Below are 25,401 nucleotides of genomic sequence, written 5' to 3'. Positions count from 1 at the left end.
TACGCCGTCCGGTATTAGCTCTCCTGACACCTCCGTCCGTGTGGACACTATGTGGGCTACATACCCGCTTGTCAAGCTCGTTGGTGGGTCGGAGGGGCACATCGGAGTCCCCGCTCTCGAGGGAGCCGCCCGAGCGGGTGCTTTCTGCGTCTACGCCGTCCGGCACCAGCTCTTCTGACACCTCCGTCTGTGTGGACACTGTAAAACGATATAAAAAGGTTAGACATGACAAAGAGCATAATACTTAAGGTGCCCGAGTTGTGCTTGGTAGCCGAATCCTAGTCATTATGAAGGTAGGTCTAAGTTACTTATTTAGATCTACCTTCATACTTAAGTGGGACAGGGCTCAAGCTGCCGGTGGTCAGGGCCACAGAGAGAGGAGCCGATGTACTATTTATTTATTATTCTGAACTATTAAATACTTACTTTCATGTGGTTCGGGTGACGACGGCGGAGGTACACTCTTAGTCCTGAAAAAGATAAAAGTATACATCAATCAATTAGGCACTTGCACATTACAAAAATACTAATTATAATCAGGAAAGTTATTGTTGAAATTATGCGCACATAGGCAATAAGCCCCAATGGGAACACATCTCTCTTCAATGCAACTAGATATCGAGGCTACCTTTAACACCACTAGTGACCAGGAGAACAAAAATCTAAGGAGACACTCACTTCTCAGGCCCAGGCGAATTATCCCTAAACTGCCAAGCCCCAGACATGGCTGAATCGAGTCCAGAGTCCCGCTCTTCAGCCGCTATCTCTCTCTCAAATGCCACCAGGCCCGGAGGCTCGAGGCCGAAGCGTGTGGCCAGACGCGCCACCTCCAACAGGCAGAGGACCACCTGCCGCGGCTGGTTGTGTAGTACTGGAAATGAAAATAAAATATTCTTTATCTCTGGCATTTCAATGCCGAAAGTGCAATTGCAACAGGGGCAAACGGAAGATATCTCTGCTTATTTCCGCGATAAATTTGAGTGAGGCTACAGAATAAGTAATAGTACTACCGTACAGAAAAGAAACTTCCTACAAAATCGAAGTTTGACAGCGATTCAGGATCATGCTGTCCCTTTCTGCTGCTGCTTTGCTGTTTGTTGTCCCTTTCTTACTATCCGTTTCCGCTATATCGGGTTGTCAAAATTCAAGTCAATTATCTTATCTGTGGTCGTACACGCAAAGAGACGTCAAGTTGTGCCAACCCTAATAATTGCTCGGAGCAATGCTGAGCCGAACGGATTTGAGAATGTCCAAAAGGATCAGTTTCGCCCCCCTGGTGACGGTTCTAATACTTTTAATCACGAGAGCAATGCGGCAACGGCAAATAGTGCAGCAGCGCTAGATATCAAGGAAGTTATCAGTAACCAGTCAGTAAAGGATGACTCACGTTAGACCGGGCTGTGACCGGGCCGGAGCTTCCGGCGCTTACTTTTCTATGACATGACAGGTGATCACGTGATGCTTTCCATAGAAAACGAAGCGCCGGAAGCTCCGGCCCGGTCACGGCCCGGTCTAACGTGAGTCATCCTTAACTCCCATTAACTGTTGCTGCTGCAACGTTCAGCACTTCAGCAGTACTAACTCTGTCACGTATACGGTACCTTAAGATAAATACGAGTAGTAGTAGTAGTAGTATAGTAGTAAACACTTTATTGCACAAAACAAGTACATAACACAGAGAGGATACAGTAAATGTGTACAAAGGCGAACTTTGAAGGTTAGCTGGAAGAATCCCTTAAGGGGACTTAAGGGATTCTTCCAGCTAACCTTTCAGTAACGAGTAATTTCTATCAAAATGTGGTCTTGTGAATTGTAAAAACAATAATTTAATTATTGTTTGTTGTTGAAAACAAAGCTTCATACAAAAAGAAAAGGACTTGATGCTAAGACAAGGCTGACAAGGCATTTTCTAGCACAACAGACAGAGAACTGTAAAAATTTCCATTAAATGTAATTATTACGTAATATTGAAATATTGGGACATTTCTGCGCTGGAGTTTGCGCAGAAGCGTTTTAAAAATTACATCTATAGGTAATATGGTAGAAGAGCGTTCTCAATATTTTTAACACAGAGTCTTATATGATCTAAGGGAACACAACGATAGCGTGATTCAGAATACGTTCAGGGAATGGTCAGGGACATCTAGCGGCAAATGTTACTATTAAAAGTGGGATACCAATGCATTTATCTATGACAATGGTTTTTTTCATAGAAAATAACTACAAACGCATGATAATGAATTGGATGACAAACATTTGTTATGTTTTTTGTCGAGGTATCTATGAACTCACGAATACAAAATAGATAGACAGTGGCACCAAGTTTGGACTAAATCACATAAAAACTACAAACCTTATATGGTCTTCTAATTATTATTTATACATATAGCATATCAACTAGTTAATTATGCAAATGTGATTGGTATGTTGGCTTTTTTGCGAGCTTCTCCCCACTAGATGAAATGTGTGTGAAACGTACGATGAAAATTAAAGAAAGGCAGGGAGAATATAAAAAAATTAAGGATAAGATGAGCTATTTTTTTTTATTTGTACAGCAACCGTTTTTACTTATCAAAGAAACTATCAGTTACCAGCTGTCATTTAATAGCATAGAAACTTTATTGCCAGGTAAGGGTTTTTCAAACATTACCTAATATCTATATTTTTGTGACACGACTCGCTGGCCAGGCACATGACATGCCACGGCCTGGCTCTTCTTTATGTCATCACGGTTTTCAGCCTCGCGAGAAAGCACGGCTCATCGAGCTTTACCCAAAGCCGGGCATCCGGCTTTTTCAAGGACAGGTCAGAATATCAAGAACATACCTAGGTCATCGCTCTCGAACAGCAAGTTCTCGTGGACGCCGAGGTCGCGGCAGAAGGACAGGAAGTTGTCGGCGTTATCACGGGAGAAGAAGCTGCGGCGCGCCGCGCGCTGCCAGCAGCGCCCGCGCACGGCTGGTACCGGCTGTGGATAAGCAGAATATTAAATGTTGTCTCTTTCTAACAAACATAAAGTAAGTAGGGGACAGTCCCCAGGCAATGGCAGGCAAGTAATAATAAAGGGTAGTTTGGGAACAAAGACAACTTTTGTTTTCCCAATGTCTTTGACCCATCCTCATATAGAACCTTAACACCTATTAGTTTTTCACTCAACTGGATAAAACAAGACTTACGTACCCATACGGAGAGTCGAGATAGTCCCAGGACCAACGCTTCACGCGTTGACTGATGCCAGTTGACAACTTCGCAACTAGAAGACTGATTAACAAACCTCCTGCAACTAAACTTACCCCAACGAACAGTCCCTGTCTAACGCTTTGCGAGCTCGCTCATGACTGATGCCAGCTGACACAACTCTGCGCAGTTGTCTAAGGCGTCCAGAGAGTTCTTCCATCAGTGTAATTTTCTGACAGATTACAAACCTACAACTGAACTAAACTTCAACTAAACTTACCCCAACGAAGAGTCCCTGGTCTAAAGCTTCGCGCGCCCGCTCATGGATGACTGATGCCAGCTGACATAATTCGGCGCCGTTGTCTAAGGCGTCCAGAAAGTTCTCTCCCGTCAGGTACGTGATGCCTGGAACAATGATACACCTTTAAATGACAAGTTTAAGATTCAGTTTGGCGTGACAAGTCTGGTTATATGATATGTACACATGTAGGACATAATTGTTTTCCTTCGTATTTTCACGGAAACGTACGAACGGTCGTGTCTTGCCATTTCAGTTAGTCTCGGTACAAAAAGTACTGACGTTGACTGAAGCAGCATGACAAATACGAACGTTTCCGAGATAATACGATGGAAAACAATTATGCACTACACCTGTAATCAGAAATGTGGGATCACCATTAGATACTACCTAAATGAACTAAAGATCTAGACTAATTTTTATATTTTTGGATGCTACTGACGAAACAGATTCGCTGATCGCTCCTATGCTTGTCTCGATTTCGGTTTCCGAATCCGTCTTCAGTTAAAAATTGTAATAAAATTTCAAAATAGTCTTAGTAGTCGTAGCCATAAAAACTACAGAAACTATAACTATATAACAATAGTTAGGTACTTGGATATCTTCGCATATAACTTGGAGTTGGAAGTACTATTATTTATTCTGTGACTTGGATAAGTTAAGAATCCTCTAACGGCTCTAACCACACAACAATCATATATCACGACTGACGCCCCTCATAGTAAATATCTATAAATGTCGAAATCATACGCGTTCTTATTCCGCCATAAACGTCTGCATTGAAATAAAGTTTATCCTTCGTTCGTACCTAATCCCGTCTATACCAATGACTAAGGAATAAATGTGGCTTTCCACCTGAGAGGGATGGAAAGCCGCAAATGTCTAGACCGCTGCATTTTATCGATTCATCCTCTCGCTATTCGTTGGTCTTTTACTGCGTCATAAATCCCGCTTTTTATGTCCTCCGGTGTACAAGTTACACCTAGAACTTAAGCCCACGAACACTATTTTAGGCTGTTAAAAGCAGTTAAACTCGACCCCGAGTGTCATCGTTAAACTGGTATGGGAAACTCGTTAAACTTAGCTGAAACGGGAGGTAACTGGTATTTTTAGTCCAGTACCTACTGTCACTGACAGTGTCAAAACTGACACGCTAACGTCTACGTAATTTACTTTCTATACATCTCGCTCGGGCTCGCACTAACATACGAGTACGAGCAAGATGCATAGAATAGTACATTTCGATGCTAGTGCGGAAAGTATGTCATTACTTCACGAGTACCGAGATATCTTGCCACGAGCCGAATGACATTTCCGCTCGTGTATCGAACGACGTTTAATACAGTTGCGAAAAAATAAGAAAAGCAACAAAAGCAAGCAAGGAATGGAATTCGAAACTTTTATATTATTCATTCTGTGACATCATTGACATTGACATTATGAAGAGGTGTTTTTCTAGCTTTTATTCGACTAGAATAGATTTTGTTATTATTATTGAACCCACTTCAATGAAAGTTTTTTTTTTCAAATGCATGTTCTATAAGACAAACAATTGTACACATTATACTAATATTACCTAAATATCGTTATTTACGATTATTTGTGTATCGTATATTTATAAAAACAATATCGAATGTTGCCTTTGGAAACTTAAAACATTCTTGCAGTAAGAAAATACGCCTCTTCTTTGACAGGCGTTTCGTTCCATTGAGACAACTTATTAAGAACGGTTTTTCAACATTAAAAAATAAACGTGTTATAATACTTATAATGATGAAGAGGTAAGTTAATAAAATATGAAATATGCGTTTTTTTTTGTATTCTTACATTAACAGTAGGTTTTTATGTTAATTACGACGTTTAAAAGAAACTAATATTAACACTCATCAATAAGTAGTCATAAATTTGAACATGTAAAAATTTTTAAAAATTGGAAAAGTAAAAAGCACTAGTTCGCGAAAACCAACTTTCCGCACGCTAAACAGCCACGAAAAGTAGCACTTTTTGAGCAACTGTATTAAAAAGTAAGTTACGTTCTCGATAGCGTTTATGTCAGTGCCAAACTGGTGGTAGCCATACAGGATGAAAATAAAAATTATACAGAATACAATACCTACGCTACGCTGACGCAACGGTGTTTGTAAAACCCACTAGCTAAAAATACTACCTATGTACCTTAGTGCCTAAACTAAAGTGTAAATGTTCTACTAAGGTGTTACTAGCGATAGAATAGTTATTTGTTATACAAGGGTGCAAAGTTGTATTTTACCCGCGAGTGTGGAATTGAAACACGAGCAAGCGAAAGGATTATATAGTTGAATCACGAGCGAAGCGAGTGGTTCTAAAATAGAATCCTGAGCGTAGCGAGTGTTTTAACACACGAGAAGTAAAATACATTTGCACCCGTGTGTAACACAAAACTTTTCCCCTCACTATAGCGAGGAAAGTGCAACATCCACAGGCGTTAGATCATCTTCATCACTGAAATCACTCATTTTTTTACGATATTATAACAAAAATCTCTGGAAATTCTGTATTTTTACGTGAGAAGTTTTAAGTAAAAATTTTGTTGACAATGTTGACATTTCTGATGTATGAAATATCAATGATGCGTTTTGAAATTGCATTTACTCAAGTGCGTTCAGAATTATATTTAACATCATTATTAAAAAAACAAACGTTTCTTATGGAACTTTAAGGTTTATGACATAAAATCATTAAATAAAGCTAAATTTGGTATTTTTTATTAGATTCTCAAACCATTTGTTTAATGATAATTAATATCAAACGAATCATTATTATGAGCGTTTTACGTTTTGTTATCTGTCAAGCTACTTAAACACGCTCCATCCAAGGTCAAATTACTTTCCCCACTAGTGGATAAAATGCGTTTTTCCCCGCTTGTTTTAAAGGATAAAAGACAACTTTCCGAGCTAGTGAGGGGAAAAATACATTATGGACTAAAATACAGAAATCTTAAAACCTTATCATTATTATAAGTGCGTGAACCACGATAAAACGGCGTTTTAATCGGAAAACTAGTAATAAATTACTACACAAAGAGTGGTAGACCACCGACAGGTACTTATTAAAAGGTAAACTGCAACTGTACTTAGTTACATACTATTTCAAAATGCAGCTCTAACGCATTCTTTTCTTTACGCTCGGACGCGCACATCGCGTGACGCTATTTCACACCTTTAAAAAGCAGAATCATAAAATCCTCCATCAGAATCACATTTAAGAGTATTTAAATCCCGATCATGTTAATTTATGGATAATATCAAATGGGAGGTTTAAGTCAGCTAATTAAATGAAACACATGTTTTATACAGTCATAAATTCACTCGTCAGAGTAGTTAGTAAAAACAGTAGTGCATGTGTGTTTGTTTCCCACAAGTTGGCATACATGTGCGTCACTGCTCACGTCTGTGAGTCGATTACGGACAGTGTCCGTCGGACACTGACCTATGGCAACTTATTCACAAGTAGCTTGTACGTCCGGAGAAAATTGGGCTTTACTGATGTGAATGTCGCTCGATGTATGATTTTATTGAAGTTTTGTGGTGTTAAAGCCTAACATTTTTCTAAACTATATTTATTTGATTGCGGAATCGAGTCTGTCACCCTAGCTGTGAATGTTTTTAAGTTTTGTCGCGAACCTTTTACTAACTGGAGAAACCCCTGGCGGCCTCTTACACCACTTTAACCCTTATGGCACACTTAGATAATTTACGGCAAAAAACCTTTTTAGTATTTGTTGTTATAGCGGCAACAGAAATACCTACATCATCTGTGAAAATTTCAAATCTTTCGAGTCTTAGTAATAGGGTCCCGTTTTTACCCTTTGGGTACGGAACCCTAAAAATGACTATAACATCATGTTTTTGTATTTTTGTCTCATGCAGAATTTTAAGGACTTTAAAGGATGAGGCCTTAAGTCCTCATCCTTTAAAGTCCTAAAAATTCATAGGTTAACCTTTAAATATTTAATCTGGACCGTTAAAGGGTAAAAAAAAACTCTTAGGTAATTAAAATCCCGTTAATTTAATAAGGGTTATATAATCTGTAATAAGGGTTATATAATCTGTGATAAGGATTATCTTTGTTTATGCGTCTCGGCGTTCGCGTGCCGTCCAGCGCCGTTAGATAACCGCGTGTAATTCAATCAGCTTTCCTGTGGCAAAAACTCTTACTACACGTACTGCATTGCACTTCTTCTGTGCATTCTTAAGGCGCCGTGAGTGCAGGGCGCAGCTCGCTTCGGACCAAAGATAGATATAACTCCGTAATAGATGTTTACAGTCTAAGGAAAAAACGTGCCTCGAAAATCAAGAAAATTTGATTCTCGTTCAGAGGGCTCCACTAGTTTTGGCCCACTGTCGTATAGATGGTGTTGACTGTTTCGTTTGTTATTTAACAATTTTAACGCATATCAGTGAAAGAACATGGGTCAAAATCATAAAATAAAAAAAATCATTTATCCATATTTAAATACATTTTATCGTATTTTTATAAATATTTATTTTTAGTTTTAAAGTGTGTCGACAGATGGCAGTGAATTTACTGGGGTTACAAAATTTACTATGACAGTACCGCTCTAGTATAAGTTACTCTATGCTTCGGACTAAGCGAACAGCCGGTGCAAATTATATTTCTTCAACTATGCGTATCGTATACTTACGTTTATTGTAAAAGCTAACAACATCAAGTTATTGGTCTACATTCTAGATCACAGATCGCAGAATAACATGCCTTGCTCAACACCCGTTAATCATAGCAAACGTCAATAGGGCGAGTGCACCGATAACCTCACCTAATAAAGCGGCAATTATGTTGAACTTTCACGAGCGCACCCGTGACCTGACCCGGGATTATAATAATATCTGACCATTGTACACCTTATCGCAATAGCATAAGGTCCACTGAAGGTTATTTCAGGGGACTTGTTGCTGTTACAGAGAGCCATTCAATAATCAACTACAATATGACCACTGCTCGACGCAAAGTTAGCGTAACTGAATAGCGACAGTATTTTCCATAGCGATAACTAAATACACCTATCGCATCGACTGATGAGCCCCCTATGAAAATTCATCCATTTAAATGGTACGTAAGGACCATCACACACTAGCGTCTTTTAAGTTTCGGCGTCTAGAAAGCGCTATGGAAAATGGCATCGCTGCGTGCGTGCTGGCGGCGTCTAGTCAACCCTATGGTCCACTTTTGTCTAAAATAATTTGCACTATGGTCCGTGCAAGCATTGCGCCATCGTCGCGGACGCAGTGTATTTGGCGCGGCGCCGGCGCAGTACTGCAGCAGCCGATAACGAGCCACGAGCGCCGTGGGAAAACGCTGGTTTACCAATTACTTAGCGACAGACCCGAGCCAATCTCACATAGGCTCGAGTACTTGATACGGTTCCTTTTCTAACATTTCAACATCGCCCTCGGCAATAAGTCATAGGTATTTAATCAATATATCTTAAATGTTCTGCAAAAATTTTGAAACCCTCGGTCATAATTTTAGAAGCTCAAACTTCGCGAATCTAAAGTAGAGGCTGATTGGAAGAGAATATTAGCTATCTACGCTTCATAAATATTTAGGTAATATTTTATTTATCTGACCAATAAGTCCTCGATTACTAATGTGCCAACGGATCATCATCATCATCATCATCATGTCAGCCGATAGACGTCCACTGCTGGACATAGGCCTCCCCCAAGGCTCGCCACTCCGACCGATCCTGTGCCGCTCGCAACCACCGAATTCCCGCGACCTTCACCAGGTCGTCGCTCCATCTCGTTGCCAACGGATAGTTTCCTAAAATATAAATTTTTTTCACATGAAGATGATGAAGGATCCAAGAATATTTCCCACTATTTGTAAATATTCCGCAACATCTTTATCCACGATAAATTTCAAGATTATCTGAAAAGTCTATATGCTTCTCTACATGTGCTCTCAACTGTCTCAATATATCTGAGCGTCCGTGCTCAAAAATATCGGAACAGGCTCTCTAACGCCTTGACAATAGAGGCGTGTTCAGATTTTGTGAGCGCTTGGCTGCTCCGATGTATCTGATGAACACTGTACCAACATGAAATAAAACTATGAAAACGGATTATATCGCGTATATTGTATTTATCATACATCCCCATAGTTCATAGTTCATTCATAGCTTTATTTCATGAGTAACTGTCGCGGTAACCGAAGACAATATTACTGTACCAACATTTTACTCTATCCGTAGTTCTAACTAACTTGAAACCCATAGACTTTCTACGAGTGTGTTGTTATTGTGGGTATGTTGTTGAGGTCGATAATCGATGACTGACATTGTCAACTGGCCACTTCCTCGGCTTTGTCCGTGTGCCGCCGAGCGTGCCCACTGCACACTTCGTTCAACTCTGACCACATCCTCTTCAAATATCCTCCTCCTCCTAAAACCTAGTTTAAATGCATTAGGCATGCAACCGCATGCCTGTTACGCACTTTATGGTTCTCGTGTCGCGAACGAGCTGACGAAAGCCGTACGTTTTGTAGGTTAAGCACAGTCGGCGTAAGATATACCTAACATATCCTAGTACCACACATAGTTAATGTTAGGTACATCAGGGTAACTCAAAAAACATTGCTACCTCTTCTTATTTAGTAGGGTAAAATATTATGAATATTTACGTCGCGGTCTCTAGCGTGAATTAATGCAGAATGCGCTCCAAAAATGCAAAAGAAACGGCAAAAACGCGGCAGGAAACAGTAATCGCATTTTCGAGCGTAACTCATTGCGTAAAGTTTCTAGTATGTGGATAAAGTGCTCGTTTAGATTGTTATCTACATAGATACAAAAACTGGCCTAACGTTATCAAGTGGGTTAGTTTATGACCCGCGCACATCTTATTTTAACCGACTGCTATATTTCATTTCAAAGGAAGAGGCACTCAATCTTTGTATTCCCCCGATTTCCCGAAGACAATTAGAGTTAGACCATTGATAGCATACGCAGTGAGTGTTTCGTTAGAATTTCATAGAAGTGTGACGTTTAAAATAACACTTGCACTGCGTGTGCTATCAAAATCCTCGTAGACTTGTTTTGGTCTAACTCTAGGCCAATTTGGAAAGTATATTTTTGTTTGAAACATTCACAGTTGGTCCTATTGTGATAGGGTCAGGATCTGGTGATGGGATGCTAAAGAAATCAATCAAGAAATCATAAATTTCCCAAACAACTATTAGGGAAGAGTGTTCCACGGAATGTCCCGTACAAAAGAATTTTATTTTGTGTGTTACATTTTTAGTGGTTTATGCATTTTCTCTCTTAAAGAGAAATTTGGTGCATCTTATTAAAAGAAAAGAGAAAGAGAAAAGCGAAACAGAAAAAACCGGACAAATGCGAGTCGGAGTCGCCCACCGAGGGTTCCATACCTACTTATTTTTTTATTAGAATTTTATAGTTTTGTAGGTATATGGTAATATTCAATTAGCAATACTCCGTCGTCATATAATTAATTTTTCAACACACTTGCTCAAAACGACGTTTTGTATTCCACCGATTTTTGGCTCATAATCCTAGATATTAAACACGCGTGCTCTTTCAGTGTGTTATTCCACTCGTGCTTTTTCATTATATTATCCGACTGAGTTAAGAAGCTAACTGATTGCTAATAATATGCATGGAAAGGGAGCCTTCTTTAATTGGTCGGACTGGCGGGCACGGGCGCGCCCGACCGCCTGCGCAGCGCGCGGCCGGGGCGAGCGAGGGCCGGCCGGCAGTACGAGTATGACAGATGAAACACACAATAGGTACTAACTGTAAAAACTATTCAAATTTGATTAATATGAAAGTTTCTTTTTTTTCTCGCAAGTGTGTTGAAAAACGTCGTATGAAACGCGTGTGCATTGGTCATTACACACATCGGCTTTCTTATTGCGCGCTCGCTTACAGCTCGCGCGCACAATATCGCCTCGTGTGTAATGACCGACTTAGCACACTTGTATCATAATGTACTACTATGCTAAGACTTGACAAGGTAGTAATGGCTGCGTCACCGTCCTATAATCTTGTTAGGAACGATCCCGTAAGATTATTAACCCTAATAGTCTACACAACGCGAAAATAAACCCACTACTGTATCACATTAGTTTTTTACGATACAAGTGCGAAAAATAGGAAATAGGCACTACCTCCTGTATTTGTTCCCGCGATACAGGCGCACCTAGTGCGGGTACCAAAGTTAATCTTTCAGGAATTGATAGTTAATAAATATTTTTCATTTTTTTCATTTTCAACGTTTTACAGTACATATAGCCCTATCAATTTTCGACGTAGTTACGTAATGTGCTTAATAGCACGGGGTGTCGTAATGGAGCTTCAGATGTAAAAATATACACATAACTTTTCACTTCTCATCATGCTCGTAAAGTCGCGTGTAAGCGGAATAAAGTTGCTATTTTATGCTCTAGTGCATAAAGTGAAATCCTGTATTACGATCCTTATTGACTTAGCAATAAACCCACTGCTGCAGTTGTCCATATCCATAAGCTGCTGTAATCGCTTACCGTTAGGCAAACTGTACTCTTCTCTATGTATGTATGTATATGCTTAATTATAGATCGAGTCAAGGGCATACATATATATACATTTATTTATTTATTTATTTAATCTTTATTGCACAAAAGAAAATACAATCGTACAAAAGGCGGACTTAATGCTATGAGGCATTCTCTACCAGTCAACCTTCGGGCAAAGCAGAGAATTTGTAGGCGGTGCAACATAGTGATTACATATATACAAGTATAGTTAAATAATGCATGAGCATAGACATACATACATATATCTGTATATATAATATTCATATAAATACATACAATATACATACATACAAATACATAAGATATCAGATGAAACTTTCAAAACAGAAACACTAAGAATTCATCGTTCTGCCAGCAAAGTACTCACGTAAGGATTTTTTAAATGCAAATCTACATTCCCAAAGTTTCAAAAATATGTGTACGCTCTTACACCTTAGACAATAAAGTCGTGTTCACATATTTATGAGCCATTTGTCTGGATCGATATTTTTGCCCTCGACTATACATAGAAAAAGAAACACGAACAACACAGTTTCACACCGACGTGGAAAAAAATAAAATTATTATTGTGTGATTATTGTGTTCACGGATAATTTCCATTAAAACTACAGGATCTACGCGTAGCCTCTTCCGCATTGCACATTATCAATGCAAGTGTCCACGCATGTAGGGGTGGACGAGAAGATCTTGGGGTCGTGGATGAGGTGAGTTAAATGACACTCATAGTCCAATACATTCACGTATAATAAACTTTGTGATACAGAGGTGTTAAGTTATCACTGTAAGCGGACGGGCTCGACCGTCCGTCGCAAGATTGCTGAGAGAATGGCCGATGCCGGCCCCGCTGCCCCGCGCCCCGCACCATGCATTGCGTCGGCGACGGCTCCCGAAGATGCCCGAACAAAGACGAGGCGTTAACAGCAAGTATTCCAATAAAAACCCATGTTGAATTGACAATGACAAAAACAGTGCAAAAACATAACAGTTTTAATTGCTATCGGATGACGTCGGAATGGCCGGAGTATGGCCAAAGATCTGTTCACTAGATGGATCATTGGGGTTCGCTTACTGATTTATGATTGAATGATTTTTTTATGTGATGGTGAGCAAACGATCAGACGAGCCGCCTAATGGAAAGCATTTATGAGAGCGAAATAGGTCGATGGTTAGCAAGATTTAAGCCGTGCGTAATAATAGCTTTATGGGTATTGTTAATAAACATAGCCTGTTGTAATATCAAAGGGTTTAGTAGCCTCGTCCTGCCCACCATACTCAGTTTAAGCCATTTCAATTTTAACCAAAATATTTGGAAAATAGAGTTCATTTTCCTTTGGTTCACGTTTTAATTAAAAAAAAAATTTAGTGTAACAACCTATTCAGGCTTTATATTCATAACTTGCTAAAAATGGAATATGTTTTTTAAAAATCACATTGGGCAGGACGAGGGTAGAGTACGACGCCGTTGTTAGTAAGCCTTTTATGCGTAATGGTCCTGCGTCGCTCGGATGTCTCTGCGCCCAGCGACTCATATATAATATCCATCCAACTTGTAAATTCAATGACATTAGAAATTCGATGACACGTTTTATATCAATCGATAGGCGAAGCCTACATTCATCAACTTTAACACTAGCAAAAGTGAATATTCGTAAATGTGCTTTGTAATGCGAATTCTAAGGGAAGTTCCATCCATGTTGTCTGGATTGTACATAACTAGAAAACCACTACTCCTGTCAACTATCCCTGCAGCTGACTGTACATGGATGCACATTCACGTGACACTCATCGTGACATCGCGTGACATCTTGACGCACCTACTACGTTCAGCGATAGATTTTTCGGGCCGTTACAGTGCGAGGACCGTGAGTCTTCGTTTTCGCATATAAATGCGAAGTCTAAGGGAGGATGTTAATGCTGTATGGATTGTTGAACATGAAGTAATGGTATTGCAAGCCTTGCATGACGGAATGATGTTACTACATGAGGTTCTAGACCTATTTGAGACCTAAACTACGGACGTATTTTCGATTTTCGACAAAATAATTATAATAAAAGTACATTTGTGGTATTTTCTATAAAAAGGGACCTTATTGTCGATGGCGCTTACGCCATTATTAACGATGCTCCGATATAAGTACAATGCCGCGCGGCGCTGTGCGGCGTAAGCGCCATCGACAATAAGGTCCCTTTTCATAGAAAATGCCCCATTTAGAATCACACGAAACCACCACGAAACCGCCGCCAAAAAACCGCTCCCATACACTCGAAGTTGAGCTTTCATTTTAAAACGACATGCTTACATTCCATCAGATATATCGAAGCGGCCGAGGTGCTCACAAATATCTGAACACGTCTCTATTGTCAAGGCGTGAGTGCGTGTTCAGATATTTCTGAGCACCTCGGCCGCTCCGATATATCTGTCTGGTACTAGATTACGTTGCTTAGTAGAAATTTTGTATGTAAATATTACTGTCTACTAGCTCTAATTTCCTTGTGTTACGATTTCTACAATATGTGGTATTTTCTATAAAAATGGACCTTATTGTCGATGCCGCGCGACGCTGTGTGGCGTAAGCGCCATCGACAATAAGTTCCCTTTTTATAGAAAATACCCTAAATGTAGGTACTAGGTACTATGATGATAACTAGGCGTCCAGTTTCCACAAGAAGTATCAAAGTATCGATAACAACGCGTGCAACCAAAACGAACCAGACCACCCGCCTGGCAACACTTACCTTATGGCGAGCTGACTCATCCGATAATTTATGTCTTTAATTAACGGTTGCAAAATATACCGATTTATGGCGGTTGAAAGAATGGAATTAATATAGTGTCCTATACGGACTGTGTTACTGTGTTATAACACAGTATAAGAACAATTACAGTACTCTATTTCCTCTTTTACTACTTCGTCTTGTCTTAAATGTTGATGATTTCAAAGAGCGAAGGAGGGTAGACCTTGACAGTAAACGAGATGCTCTAAAGGCCCGACCACCTACAGCCTTAATTAATCACTACGTTGACGGAGTCCTGACATGTTCTCGATGTGCACGAGCACTACAGACGAAGATTGGATACTGCAGTCACATGAGGGCACACGAGTGGGCGGACCAGCTCAGTTCCCGGTCCTAGGCAGAGAGAGAGAGAGAGAGACTTCGTCTTGTTCTATTTCCTTGGGACCTACTGTTTACAGTCCTTACAGAGTCGTCGTCGGGTGATCATCTTGGCTGTCAGTTCTTCGGTCTCTGCTATAATATTAATTCCTAAGATTTTGGTATTTTCCTAGACATGACGCCTTAAGCAAGTAATTACTTTGTTTATTGGTTATTCCAGCAATGCAGTTCTAATGAGATATCATCAGGCATAGCCAAGGTGAAAATCGTTAATAAAAATTGCCAATCGAAACTTTAATGTATGATCATCATGTGTGTGTGTGTGTGTGTGTGTGAGTGTGTGTGTGTGTGTGTGTGTGTGTGTCATGTGATTTTTCGTAACAACTGTCATCCTGATACATTTTTCTTTTTGATTCATCTTGGGTGGGCCCCTTGCTCCCTGATATCATGTCTCGCTTGTTCTCTGCATCTCATTGCACCTTTATTTAAAGATGTACTACTCTCTATAAATCAACTCTGATCTTAATCAGCACGCATCTACACCACCCACCCTCAAGGGTACTTGTTCTCTTTAAATATCCTGTTCTGGTCCTAGACCACACGCGGGCGATGAGTTATCGAATGCAACATGTATTAATTGAGCCCGCAGGCGATGGGATGGCAATAAGAAATTTTCATCCGGACATTTTTTTCCAATTTTGGATTTTTTGTGTTATATTACAGCTATTTCGATCCTAATAGAAGAAAAAAAGTGTCCACATTCATTCAATCCCCAAATTTGGCTCCGTCAAAGTGAGTATTTAACCAGGAAATATACATTTTCAAAAACTTGCGCAGAACCTCCTCATTTGTAACCCTGAGATATGTACAACTGAGATGAAACTAACTTAGTCGTAAATTTGTAGGGTTTTTATGCTGGTAGTGTCAAGTGTAAAAATATGGGTGCGTACAACTTACTCAAAAATATGTCCCATAGTTCTTAATTCGCTGACATAAAGGCTATGGGACATACTTTTGAGTATGATGAGTGCACCCTTATTTTTACACTTGACTGTACATCCCTTTAACCCCTCCCTCCCTTCCTCCCTCGTAGAGCGATTGGAAATAAAACAGATAACATCACGCGCAAACCCTCTACTTATTCGAGCAATTATTAATTACGTTTAACTTTTTGCATTAATTGCCAGCGGTATTTGTATACAAGATGGAGAATGCGATAGTCTCAAAATTGTTGCATGTATTTATTTGCTCTTGAAGCTGCTTTGTCGGCAAGAATATTTAGTTTTTAAACAAGGCTTGACTTGCATAGCATCTTTGTTAATGCTTTAATTGATTTAAAACGACCGATCATTAATTAGCTCCACATTTTACTACGTATCAAATTAACTGTACACCGTCTGTACAATGGGGAATGTTCCGAAGAACTTTTTGATCTGGTGCCATCGTCTCGTTTCTATCACCGCACCTCCCGCCAAAGGAGCAAAGCTCATCCTCATTTCTTAGACACATGGCACACCATGAATAAGCGGGCATCCCGCTCGTTTCTTCCCAGAACGTGCAGAATGTGGAATGAGTTGCCTCCTGAGGTATTTCCTTTGTGCTACGACATGGGATTCTTCAAGAAGCGGGTATTTAGGGTTCTCAAGGGTCGGCGATACTTAAGTGGCTCTTGTGATGTTGCTTACGTCCATAGGCGACGATGACTGCTTCCCATCAAGCGGCTCGTCTGCTCGTTTGCTGACTATCACATTAAAAAAAAACTACCTTCATGATCGGATGTGAAACTATTGTTACTACCCTTCTATGAACAGTGCTAAGAAGTACCGACCAAGCACCGCAGGAGGTAGAGTAAACTGCAGAGATAACTGACTCCCTGTCTCTGAGGGGGGGATATACGATTCCGCCATTAGAATCTTCTGACAGAATTACTCTACCTAGAGTAAAATAATATGAAACAAAACTGATAATTATAAGTGTTTAATTTTTTATTTTTAGGGTTCCGTACCCAAAGGGTAAAAACGGGACCCTATTACTAAGACTCCGCTGTCCGTCTGTCACCAGGCTGTATCTCATGAACCGTCATAGCTAGACAGTTGAAATTTACACAGATGATGTATTTCTGTTGCCGCTATAACAACAAATACTAAAAACAGAATAATATAAATATTTAAATGGGGCTCCCATACAACAAACGTGATTTTTTTGCTGTTTTCTTCCGTAATGGTACGGAACGCTTCGTGCGCGAGTCCGACTCGCACTTGGCCGGTTTTTAATAATTGAAGTGGCCAAATGAACAACGCAAATTAACAACGCTTTTATAACTACTTTAAAAATCATAACTTAAAAACGCTTGTGTTTTTTTCTGTCTGATTAAACTCCAGACAGACGTAGGTACTCTAATTAAAATCACAATAAAATCAATCGTAATTAGTTCTGCGTTCTGCGACATCGAAAAATAAATAATCAATAAGTCATCGCAAATAAGCGCCAAGGACGGATTCCGTCGAAGTGAGCGGACATTTTTGACATGCCGTGCACAACACAGGCATACATACTTCGGATTAAGGTTACCATATAAAATAACGGAATAACCTGACAAAAGACCAGGACATCACCCTGAAAATCCTGACATTTTCTGGATATCACTTCTTTTCTTCTCCATATTAGATGGATGAGCGTCCTTCAACAGTTTGAATGTGCTTATTGTATAATAATATTATTAGTTTACCTGTTTTTGTTTTTAATTTGTTTGTAGTTTTGCAGTGACTTTGTATATTTCATACTGTTATGCTGTACAACTATTTTTAAAATAATTAAAAAAAAAAAAAAAATCTTGAAGTTTATAAAAATCTCTTAACACAAGCTTTCGTTTTTGCCAAAAAAAATTTCGCCATCACCGGCATCGTCGCCACCATATGCTGTAGCTAGAGCACAGCCTTCCCTTTCCTATGTGAAACTTTTAGCTAGCTTCTAGTGGCTAGTTAAAGTTTCTAAAAAACCCTGACACTCGTCCCCCGCACTCCTGACAAAAGGACCAAAAATCCTGACATGTCAGGGGAAATCCTGAGGTAAGGCAACACAGCATCCGATACATATGTACTACACATAATACACGTGGTCTTATGGCGATTGCAATCTCTCATTAAGAATTCGTCCAACCAGTTGCAACGATTTGTACAGAAAGGGTTTTAATTTTATTTTATACTTGTCAAGTGTCAGTCTATATACTTACTTTTGTTGTAGTTATTACTATTTACCAATTGTGTAACTTCTTGTTCTTCTACAGTCTTCTGTTCTTTTTATAACAGGCACCGAATTACTACGAGTAAGTTGCACAAATTGCAAAACAGAATCTAGGGTAAAGACATTATTTGGTGACACGCCTAATTCGGTGATACAAGTTTTGAAGCATGACACCCATCAGGAAAGCTAGTGAATTAGGGCCTTTTAAATGGGCCTCGCGGCAAAGCCGCCGAAGCCGTGAAGCCTTGAGGTCCCATTTAAAAGGCCCTAATTCACTAGCTTTCCTCGGTGTCATGCTTCAATACTTGTATCACCGAATTAGGCGTGTCACCAAATAATGCAAATTTACCCTACTTATAGTTTACTCCACAAATGGAAATTCTGCAGCAACTTAGTAGGTACAGGTACCTAATCCTAATTGCTTTTCTGTTTCAGAATTGTTTTATGTTTGCATGCGAAAATAAAATGTTTTCGGAAGTTATAAGAAGCGGGTTTTATATACCTATACAGACAGCTGCAATATTACATGGACATATTAAGAAAGAAAAAAAATCATTCTTAAAGTGGCCACTGGCCACGCACTATTGCAACTGGGTGTACATTGTTTAAAAAAATACAATAAAAACATAAGTCAACTGTTATGACTATGTAATATTGTCTTCGGTTACCGCGATAGATGCTCATGAAATAAAACTACCACCACGACCACCACCACCACCACCGCGTTGACGCGTAAAGGGTTCGAAACGCGCGATATAATCCGTTTTCTTAGTTTTATTTCACGTTATGACTATGACTTACATCTCAGAGACAGTATGAAAATTGACATTAGTACTCGATCGGCACTGTTAGGTTGACCCGAATGTTCGCAGTAACGGCGCACGCGCGGGGCAGCGGGCGTAAACAACAACATTACATTAGCATTGCTTATGTTTATGCTTATCAAACAGGTCGCAATTCGGTCAATACCGGCTGTGATTGGCTATAAATAGATGGCGTTTTAGTACCTATCTTTAACGATTGTACATATTTGAGGACAATGATGACCTCTATCCGTTCGTGGGCTAAACATATCTGATGTGTGTGTTTTCAAATGACACACATTTAACTTATTGTAGGTAACGGTAGGTCGGCACCTCAGTTACATGTTGTGTGCAATTGCACGCTGGTGCAGTGCCAGAAAAGTTGCAACTAAGCTACGCTGGTAGCGCTGTGTTATAGGCAATTATTTTATCAAGAGTATGTTTAAATACTACCTAAGTCTAGAGTAATGTATAAAATAGATGCAGAGATTTAATGTGTATAGATTAGTTTTATATATATATATATATATAATAGTATAATATAATTATATACCTAATAGTATCAAGCAAACGCGGATCGGACCGCGCGAACTCGCCAACTATTACATAAACCAAAGAGCTTTACAACAGTGGCATGCTGGCAAAAGTTGTATGAATATTTAAAGTGAATAAATAAATTAAAAAAAATAATTGTATTAACAATCTACTACATGCAAACTTGTAAAAGTGCAGCTTGCCAGCTAACCTTTTCGTAAAATATTCCATTTAACCTAGTAAGTGACTATTGAAACTGAAATACATAGTTTATTACTGCCCTTAATCTTCATTTACTGTAGTAGTTTAATTTAGTAAATTACAATTGTTAATTGCAAGTGGGTGCAGCTTGCAACCGAGCTGACTAACGGGATCCGCACTTCGTATTCAAATTGAGTTTATTCATAATATATAATAAGTGTCATAGTATATGCGGCGCAATTACAAGATGAAGCGATTCACTGATTCTCTAATGTTCAATGGAGTCATGTTTTAGGGTAAAATTATGGAAATTGTAAACAAAACTACGCCACAGAATAACTAATAGACTACGCCATGTTCCATAGCCACAATCACAATATTCCACAATCAAAAGCTTTGTGGTCAATATTGAAATAAAATACATTTGATTATCTTTAGCTGGGGAATTTGGCCAGCGAAATGCTCCCGTTGTTATGTCACTGTTTCACGATTGGTGGATATAGGTTATTTGCGTTGTATTTATTTGTTTACACTCATTAGGCTATTTCGTTTTAAACCAGTTTTAACTGAACGCTACGTCTATCGTGCGCGCGCGCGGCGCGTCATCCTGAACGTGAACCTGCGGGCTTAGCATGGTAGCGTGACAAGGCCGTGATAGGGCGAAATCGTGATAGTTATCCACATCTGACAGCGGTAGATGACAGAATGACAGCGGTAGATGACAGAATGACAGCGGTAGACGACAGAATGACAGCGGTAGACGACAGAATGACAGCGGTAGATGACAGAATGACAGCGGTAGATGACAGAATGACAGCGGTAGATGACAGGAGCTTGACAGACGACAATTTGCATAACATAGTCGTTGCCGTCGTTGATAATTTGACACATTGTCCCATTTTGACAGTTCAACTTCGTTAATTCTATCTACGTGCTTCTTAGGTGACGATAAGCCTTGTCGTGAAAGCAAAATTATTGAATAAACCAATTTTAAGGTATAAATTACGGGTAAATATCAGTTTTTCTATGATATTGAGTTATTAGTTACAATGTTCCGCTGTATATATATATTGTCAATTTTTTCTTTGCAGGAAAGTCAAATTTTATTATTCCTACTCGCGGATGCTGTTAAAGAAAAAGAGCGTCTAAAAATCTCGTGCATAGCTTTATCAAGACACTCTTACAACCCGTCTGATATGCCAGACGAAGAATTTCGGGCATTTCGCATATTTACAGTTATGTGCCGAACTTAACGCCGAGCCTCAAAAGTCAAAACGGTGATGGATTACTAAAACACCTAAAGGTAAAGCTATAAAATTGCAGTGTTTCTCGTAAAGTTTACATGTCTGTCAAACAAACCTCTCGATAACAATGCTCCTAAACTCTTAAATACTACTTCACATTATAAATGTAAAAGTTAGTATGATAAGATATCTGTTGCACAATCTCTTACTTATGCTATTAACCTAGGTTAGGTTACATTACTAAGCTACTTTTTACCTCAACATTCAAATCCTAACCTAAGGGGGAAAATCTACTTGAAAAACTTACATCTAGGTAGATACTTTTTTGTTTTAGGTTCTAACAGGTGTAATAACACCTGCTAGCTGATGGCAACTAGTCCATTGGTCAGACTACTGTGAGCCAGTAGCTATTGAAGCAATTTGTAATAGCTGTAAATAGAAGGTAGGTTCTTTTGAGTACCGAATTAAGTACTAGACATAAAAAAAACTGTAACGCTCCACTAGGTCTGTCTTAGTAGGTAACTTTTACTCTTTTGAATAAGTATGAGTGTGGCTGTATTGTGCAATGAGATAGGTACCTATTATTTGATAGTTAGGTACCTCTGAGATACATAATCTGGGAATGCAATATTAGGTTTAAATAAGGCACCCAGTTCTAATCTAATCTGCGCCTTGTTTACAGACATAAAGACAAATGATTGTTCCCGGCGATTAGTTAGTATATCTTGGGTGCAAATATACTGTTCTCATGTGAAAATATTTCCTCCGTTGCTGGCACATGAACCTACTTTTACTTATTTCCTTCTATTTCTTCCAGAAAACTTCTCTTGGATCAAGGGAGAAATTAAGGAAGGCGCTCCTCAAGGACTTCCTAAGCATCATGCACAAAACCGGCTGTTACTAAGAGTGTGCGCTTGCGAGTTGCTAGCGAGCTTAATAAATACATACTTATGTCGCCTATGTTTTACTATCACACGAATACCTACCTAAACTATTTACCTATGTTTCTATACAAGTAGAGACTAGTAAACATTCAAGACGGACAATCTTCATACAAAACAGCATTCCCCGCAACTTTAATGGACTCGACATAGGTGAATAGGTTTCGCTTATTCCTATTTTTTATTTTAGCTTTATACGTAATAAATCTGTCACTGTTAGGTACTTAGTACCTCTATTATAGCTGACTCATAGCGCGGTCCCGATACTTTAGCACTGAGACAAAACAAGCCTCTATAACTGAAATAACCTCAAGTCTCATCTCTATAAATGGAACCCTCTGTAAATGAGACAGAAATTTACTTATACCTGGCTGAGACCCTGGGTAGGTGGAATAATAATAATAAAATTCTTTATTGTGCACTACAAAGAAAAATACATGTTACAAACAAAGACAGGACATAATGTTTTAATGTTTATTTGGGCACAAACGGTACATGTTTCTTATAAGTGAGAAACATTGCCCCCCCTTGATGAGATGAGTATAGGCTAAAGGTGTGGCGCCATCTATTCGAGTATAACTTTTTCTTGCTTTCCGAGGCACATTTTTTCCTTATACTATTTATCTTGCTTATACGGAGTTACATAATTATGTCTTTGCTATAAGTAACTTAAATTCCATTTACAACAATGACAATTCTCGCGGCGTTGTCAGTCTTCTATGTTTACTAATGTAAACTCTGATACAGATATGTAACAATGTCGGATTGTCGGCTCTGTGCTGCTGGAGAGAATATTATAAATGAGTAAATAATACAACCATTGCCAAGAAAATAAACGAAGTTTATTTACACAAACCTATTAAGTAAATGTAGATAGATAGACAAATCATTTATTCTTTTGCCACAATACACACATATAAAAGAAACAAAAGAAAAATATAAAAACAAAACAAAAAAAACCCGTAGGATTGCTGTGTGCGTTGCAGCAAAACAAAATTGCTGTGCCCTTACAGGGTCTGTATTCTTGTAATTTGTAATACTATGAGCAATAAATATGTTTGAGTTTGAAAAGGGTTCCAAATTATTGTTATAATTATTAGCTTCTTGACATATTATAAAAATGTTAAATTAAATTAGATATGCAGGCATTATAATTGGTACAAGCAATAGATTATAATATAAGTATAAGTAGGTAACAAAGATAGATATAACTCCGTAATAGATGAATACAGTCTAAGGAAAAAAAGTGCTTCGAAAATCAAGAAAATTTGATTCTCGTTCAGAGGGCGCTACTAGCTTTGGCCTACTGTCGTATAGATGGCGTTGACGGTTTCGTTTGTCATTAAAACAATTTTAACGCATATCAGTGAAAGAACATGGGTCAAAATCATAATAATAATTAATGCAAATAAAAAAACTCATTTATCCATATTTAAATACATTTTATCGTATTTTTATAAATCTTCATTTTTAGTTTTAAAGTGTGTCGATAGATGGCAGTGAATTTACTGTGGTTACAAGATTTACTATGACAGTACCGCTCTAGTGTAGGTAATGAGGGCTACCGCGTTTAATTCCGCCGCTAGGGGCGCGAGTGTAGATGGAGGTCTTTCAAAATGTCCAATGCAAAGAAGTTTTAGGGGCTTCAAGCTTTTTTATCGGGAATTTACTTAACTCCTTCCTTATTCATAATTGTGGTAAATGTTTGTTCGTCTTTGATTAATCATGGTAAACATGATATAGCTCAATAAATGTTAGTGGTTTATAAAAACTGCCAACTAAAATATATGCAAAATTAAACAAGTTGAAAAAATGGCACATTTAGACGTTAAAATACCTTTGTGTATATTAGAACGTATTGATTTTATAAAAATAAGCATAGAAGAATTTACATCTACAGTGGCGCCAACTGGTGAGCACAAAAACTTTAGCCCTCTGCAGGTACCTCATAAGTACTAACATTATGTGCCCTACCCGGGTGTCAATGTACTGACTACATTTTACTAACATCTTCTGTAATGCACATGACTTTTAATGTTAAATAAATGAAATGAAATAAGGATTTTGTTCAAACTGATATTTTTGATACAAGTTTTTATTGCCGATTCTTTTAACAGGCAAGGAGGACTATCGTTTTTTTGCTCACCAGTTGGCGCCTCTGTTCTTCTTCTTCTTTTAAAATTATGGCTTCAGCCCAGTGGGACTATTTCGCCAGTATCAAGGTATTAAGAGGTTTAAAAACGACAAAAATTGTACGGTTGTACAAGACAGTGTACGGTGATTTGTTAGCTCTTGTAAATCGATAGCTAGACTTTACAAGAAGCACGTGGACTACCGGCCGTTGACTCCAAGATGGTGGTTAAACCATTTACTGCACACTACCACATTAGTTTACTGTATAATAAGCTATCGATATTACACTTTAAACAATATTAATGAGCAAAAAACAAAGTAATTAATCACGATGCTAACTATCAAGATGGCGCTCGAACCGGAAGTCCGGCGCCTCTGTTGATGGTGGTCCAAAACACTAAAGAACAGCTGTCAGTCATTGAAGTGACATTTGACATTTCGAACTATGGAAAAGACCACCATCTACACTAGCGCCCCTAGCGGCGAATTCATACGCGTTAGCCCTCACTAATACTTATCAAGACAATTCTAACAAATCCAGACACAAATTAGGTTGCGTTATTTTATCTCCTTCTATGACCTCCTATATGACCACTTCCTGCGTCCATCATCAGATATTCGATCGTACTGCAGGGAAAAGGTACCCTACGTTCATACAAATTTAAATTTGTATGCAGGGGGGTGCCTTTTCTCTGCAGCTGACTGTACCATAATATTCCGTTATCACCCAACTTACCTATATATAATGTATTATGTTATCACCCAACTTAAAGAATGTATGTGAAGTTTTAGCTCAATCGAATACAGGGAAGTGTGGTCGTATTGATTTTATAAAAATAAGCATAGAAGAATTTACATCTACAGTGGCGCCAACTGGTGAGCACAAAAACTGTAGCCCTCTGTAGGTACCTCACAAGTACTAACATTATGTGCCCTACCCGGGTGTCAATGTACTGACTACATTTTACTAACATCTTCTGTAATGCACATGACTTTTAATGTTAAATAAATGAAATGAAATAAGGATTTTGTTAAAACTGATATTTTTGATACAAGTTTTTATTGCCGATTCTTTTAACAGGCAAAGAGGACTATCGTTTTTTTGCTCACCAGTTGGCGCC

The 25,401-nt window shown here is 38.8% G+C and overlaps 2 protein-coding genes and 1 long non-coding RNA gene across 5 annotated transcripts in view; 1 reads left to right on the top strand and 2 right to left on the bottom strand.

Moving 5' to 3' along the window:
- The window catches only part of LOC134747026 (uncharacterized), a 426,043-nt gene that overhangs the window by 228,938 nt on the left and 171,704 nt on the right, over positions 1-25,401 (bottom strand). The gene's annotated exons all lie outside the window — the stretch shown is intronic.
- LOC134747024 (GAS2-like protein 3) overlaps positions 1-25,401 on the bottom strand; it is a 154,343-nt gene that overhangs the window by 2,477 nt on the left and 126,465 nt on the right. For all 3 annotated transcript variants that reach the window (XM_063681573.1, XM_063681574.1, XM_063681575.1), the window contains 5 exons: positions 3,458-3,582; positions 2,827-2,968; positions 679-871; positions 427-470; positions 65-198 (listed from right to left, as the gene is read on the bottom strand). In XM_063681573.1, the coding sequence (XP_063537643.1) occupies positions 65-198; positions 427-470; positions 679-871; positions 2,827-2,968; positions 3,458-3,582 (638 nt within the window). The remainder of the gene's footprint in view (positions 1-64; positions 199-426; positions 471-678; positions 872-2,826; positions 2,969-3,457; positions 3,583-25,401) is intronic.
- LOC134747339 (uncharacterized) lies at positions 20,699-22,151 on the top strand. The gene is made up of 3 exons (XR_010128317.1): positions 20,699-21,265; positions 21,541-21,648; positions 22,024-22,151. It is a non-coding gene; the product is annotated as an uncharacterized LOC134747339 (long non-coding RNA).

Source organism: Cydia strobilella, chromosome 14 (assembly GCF_947568885.1).
Source record: "Cydia strobilella chromosome 14, ilCydStro3.1, whole genome shotgun sequence".
NCBI lineage: Eukaryota > Metazoa > Arthropoda > Insecta > Lepidoptera > Tortricidae > Cydia > Cydia strobilella.
Note: the sequence above shows the minus strand (reverse complement) of the source record. Positions and strands in the feature narration are given on the sequence as shown.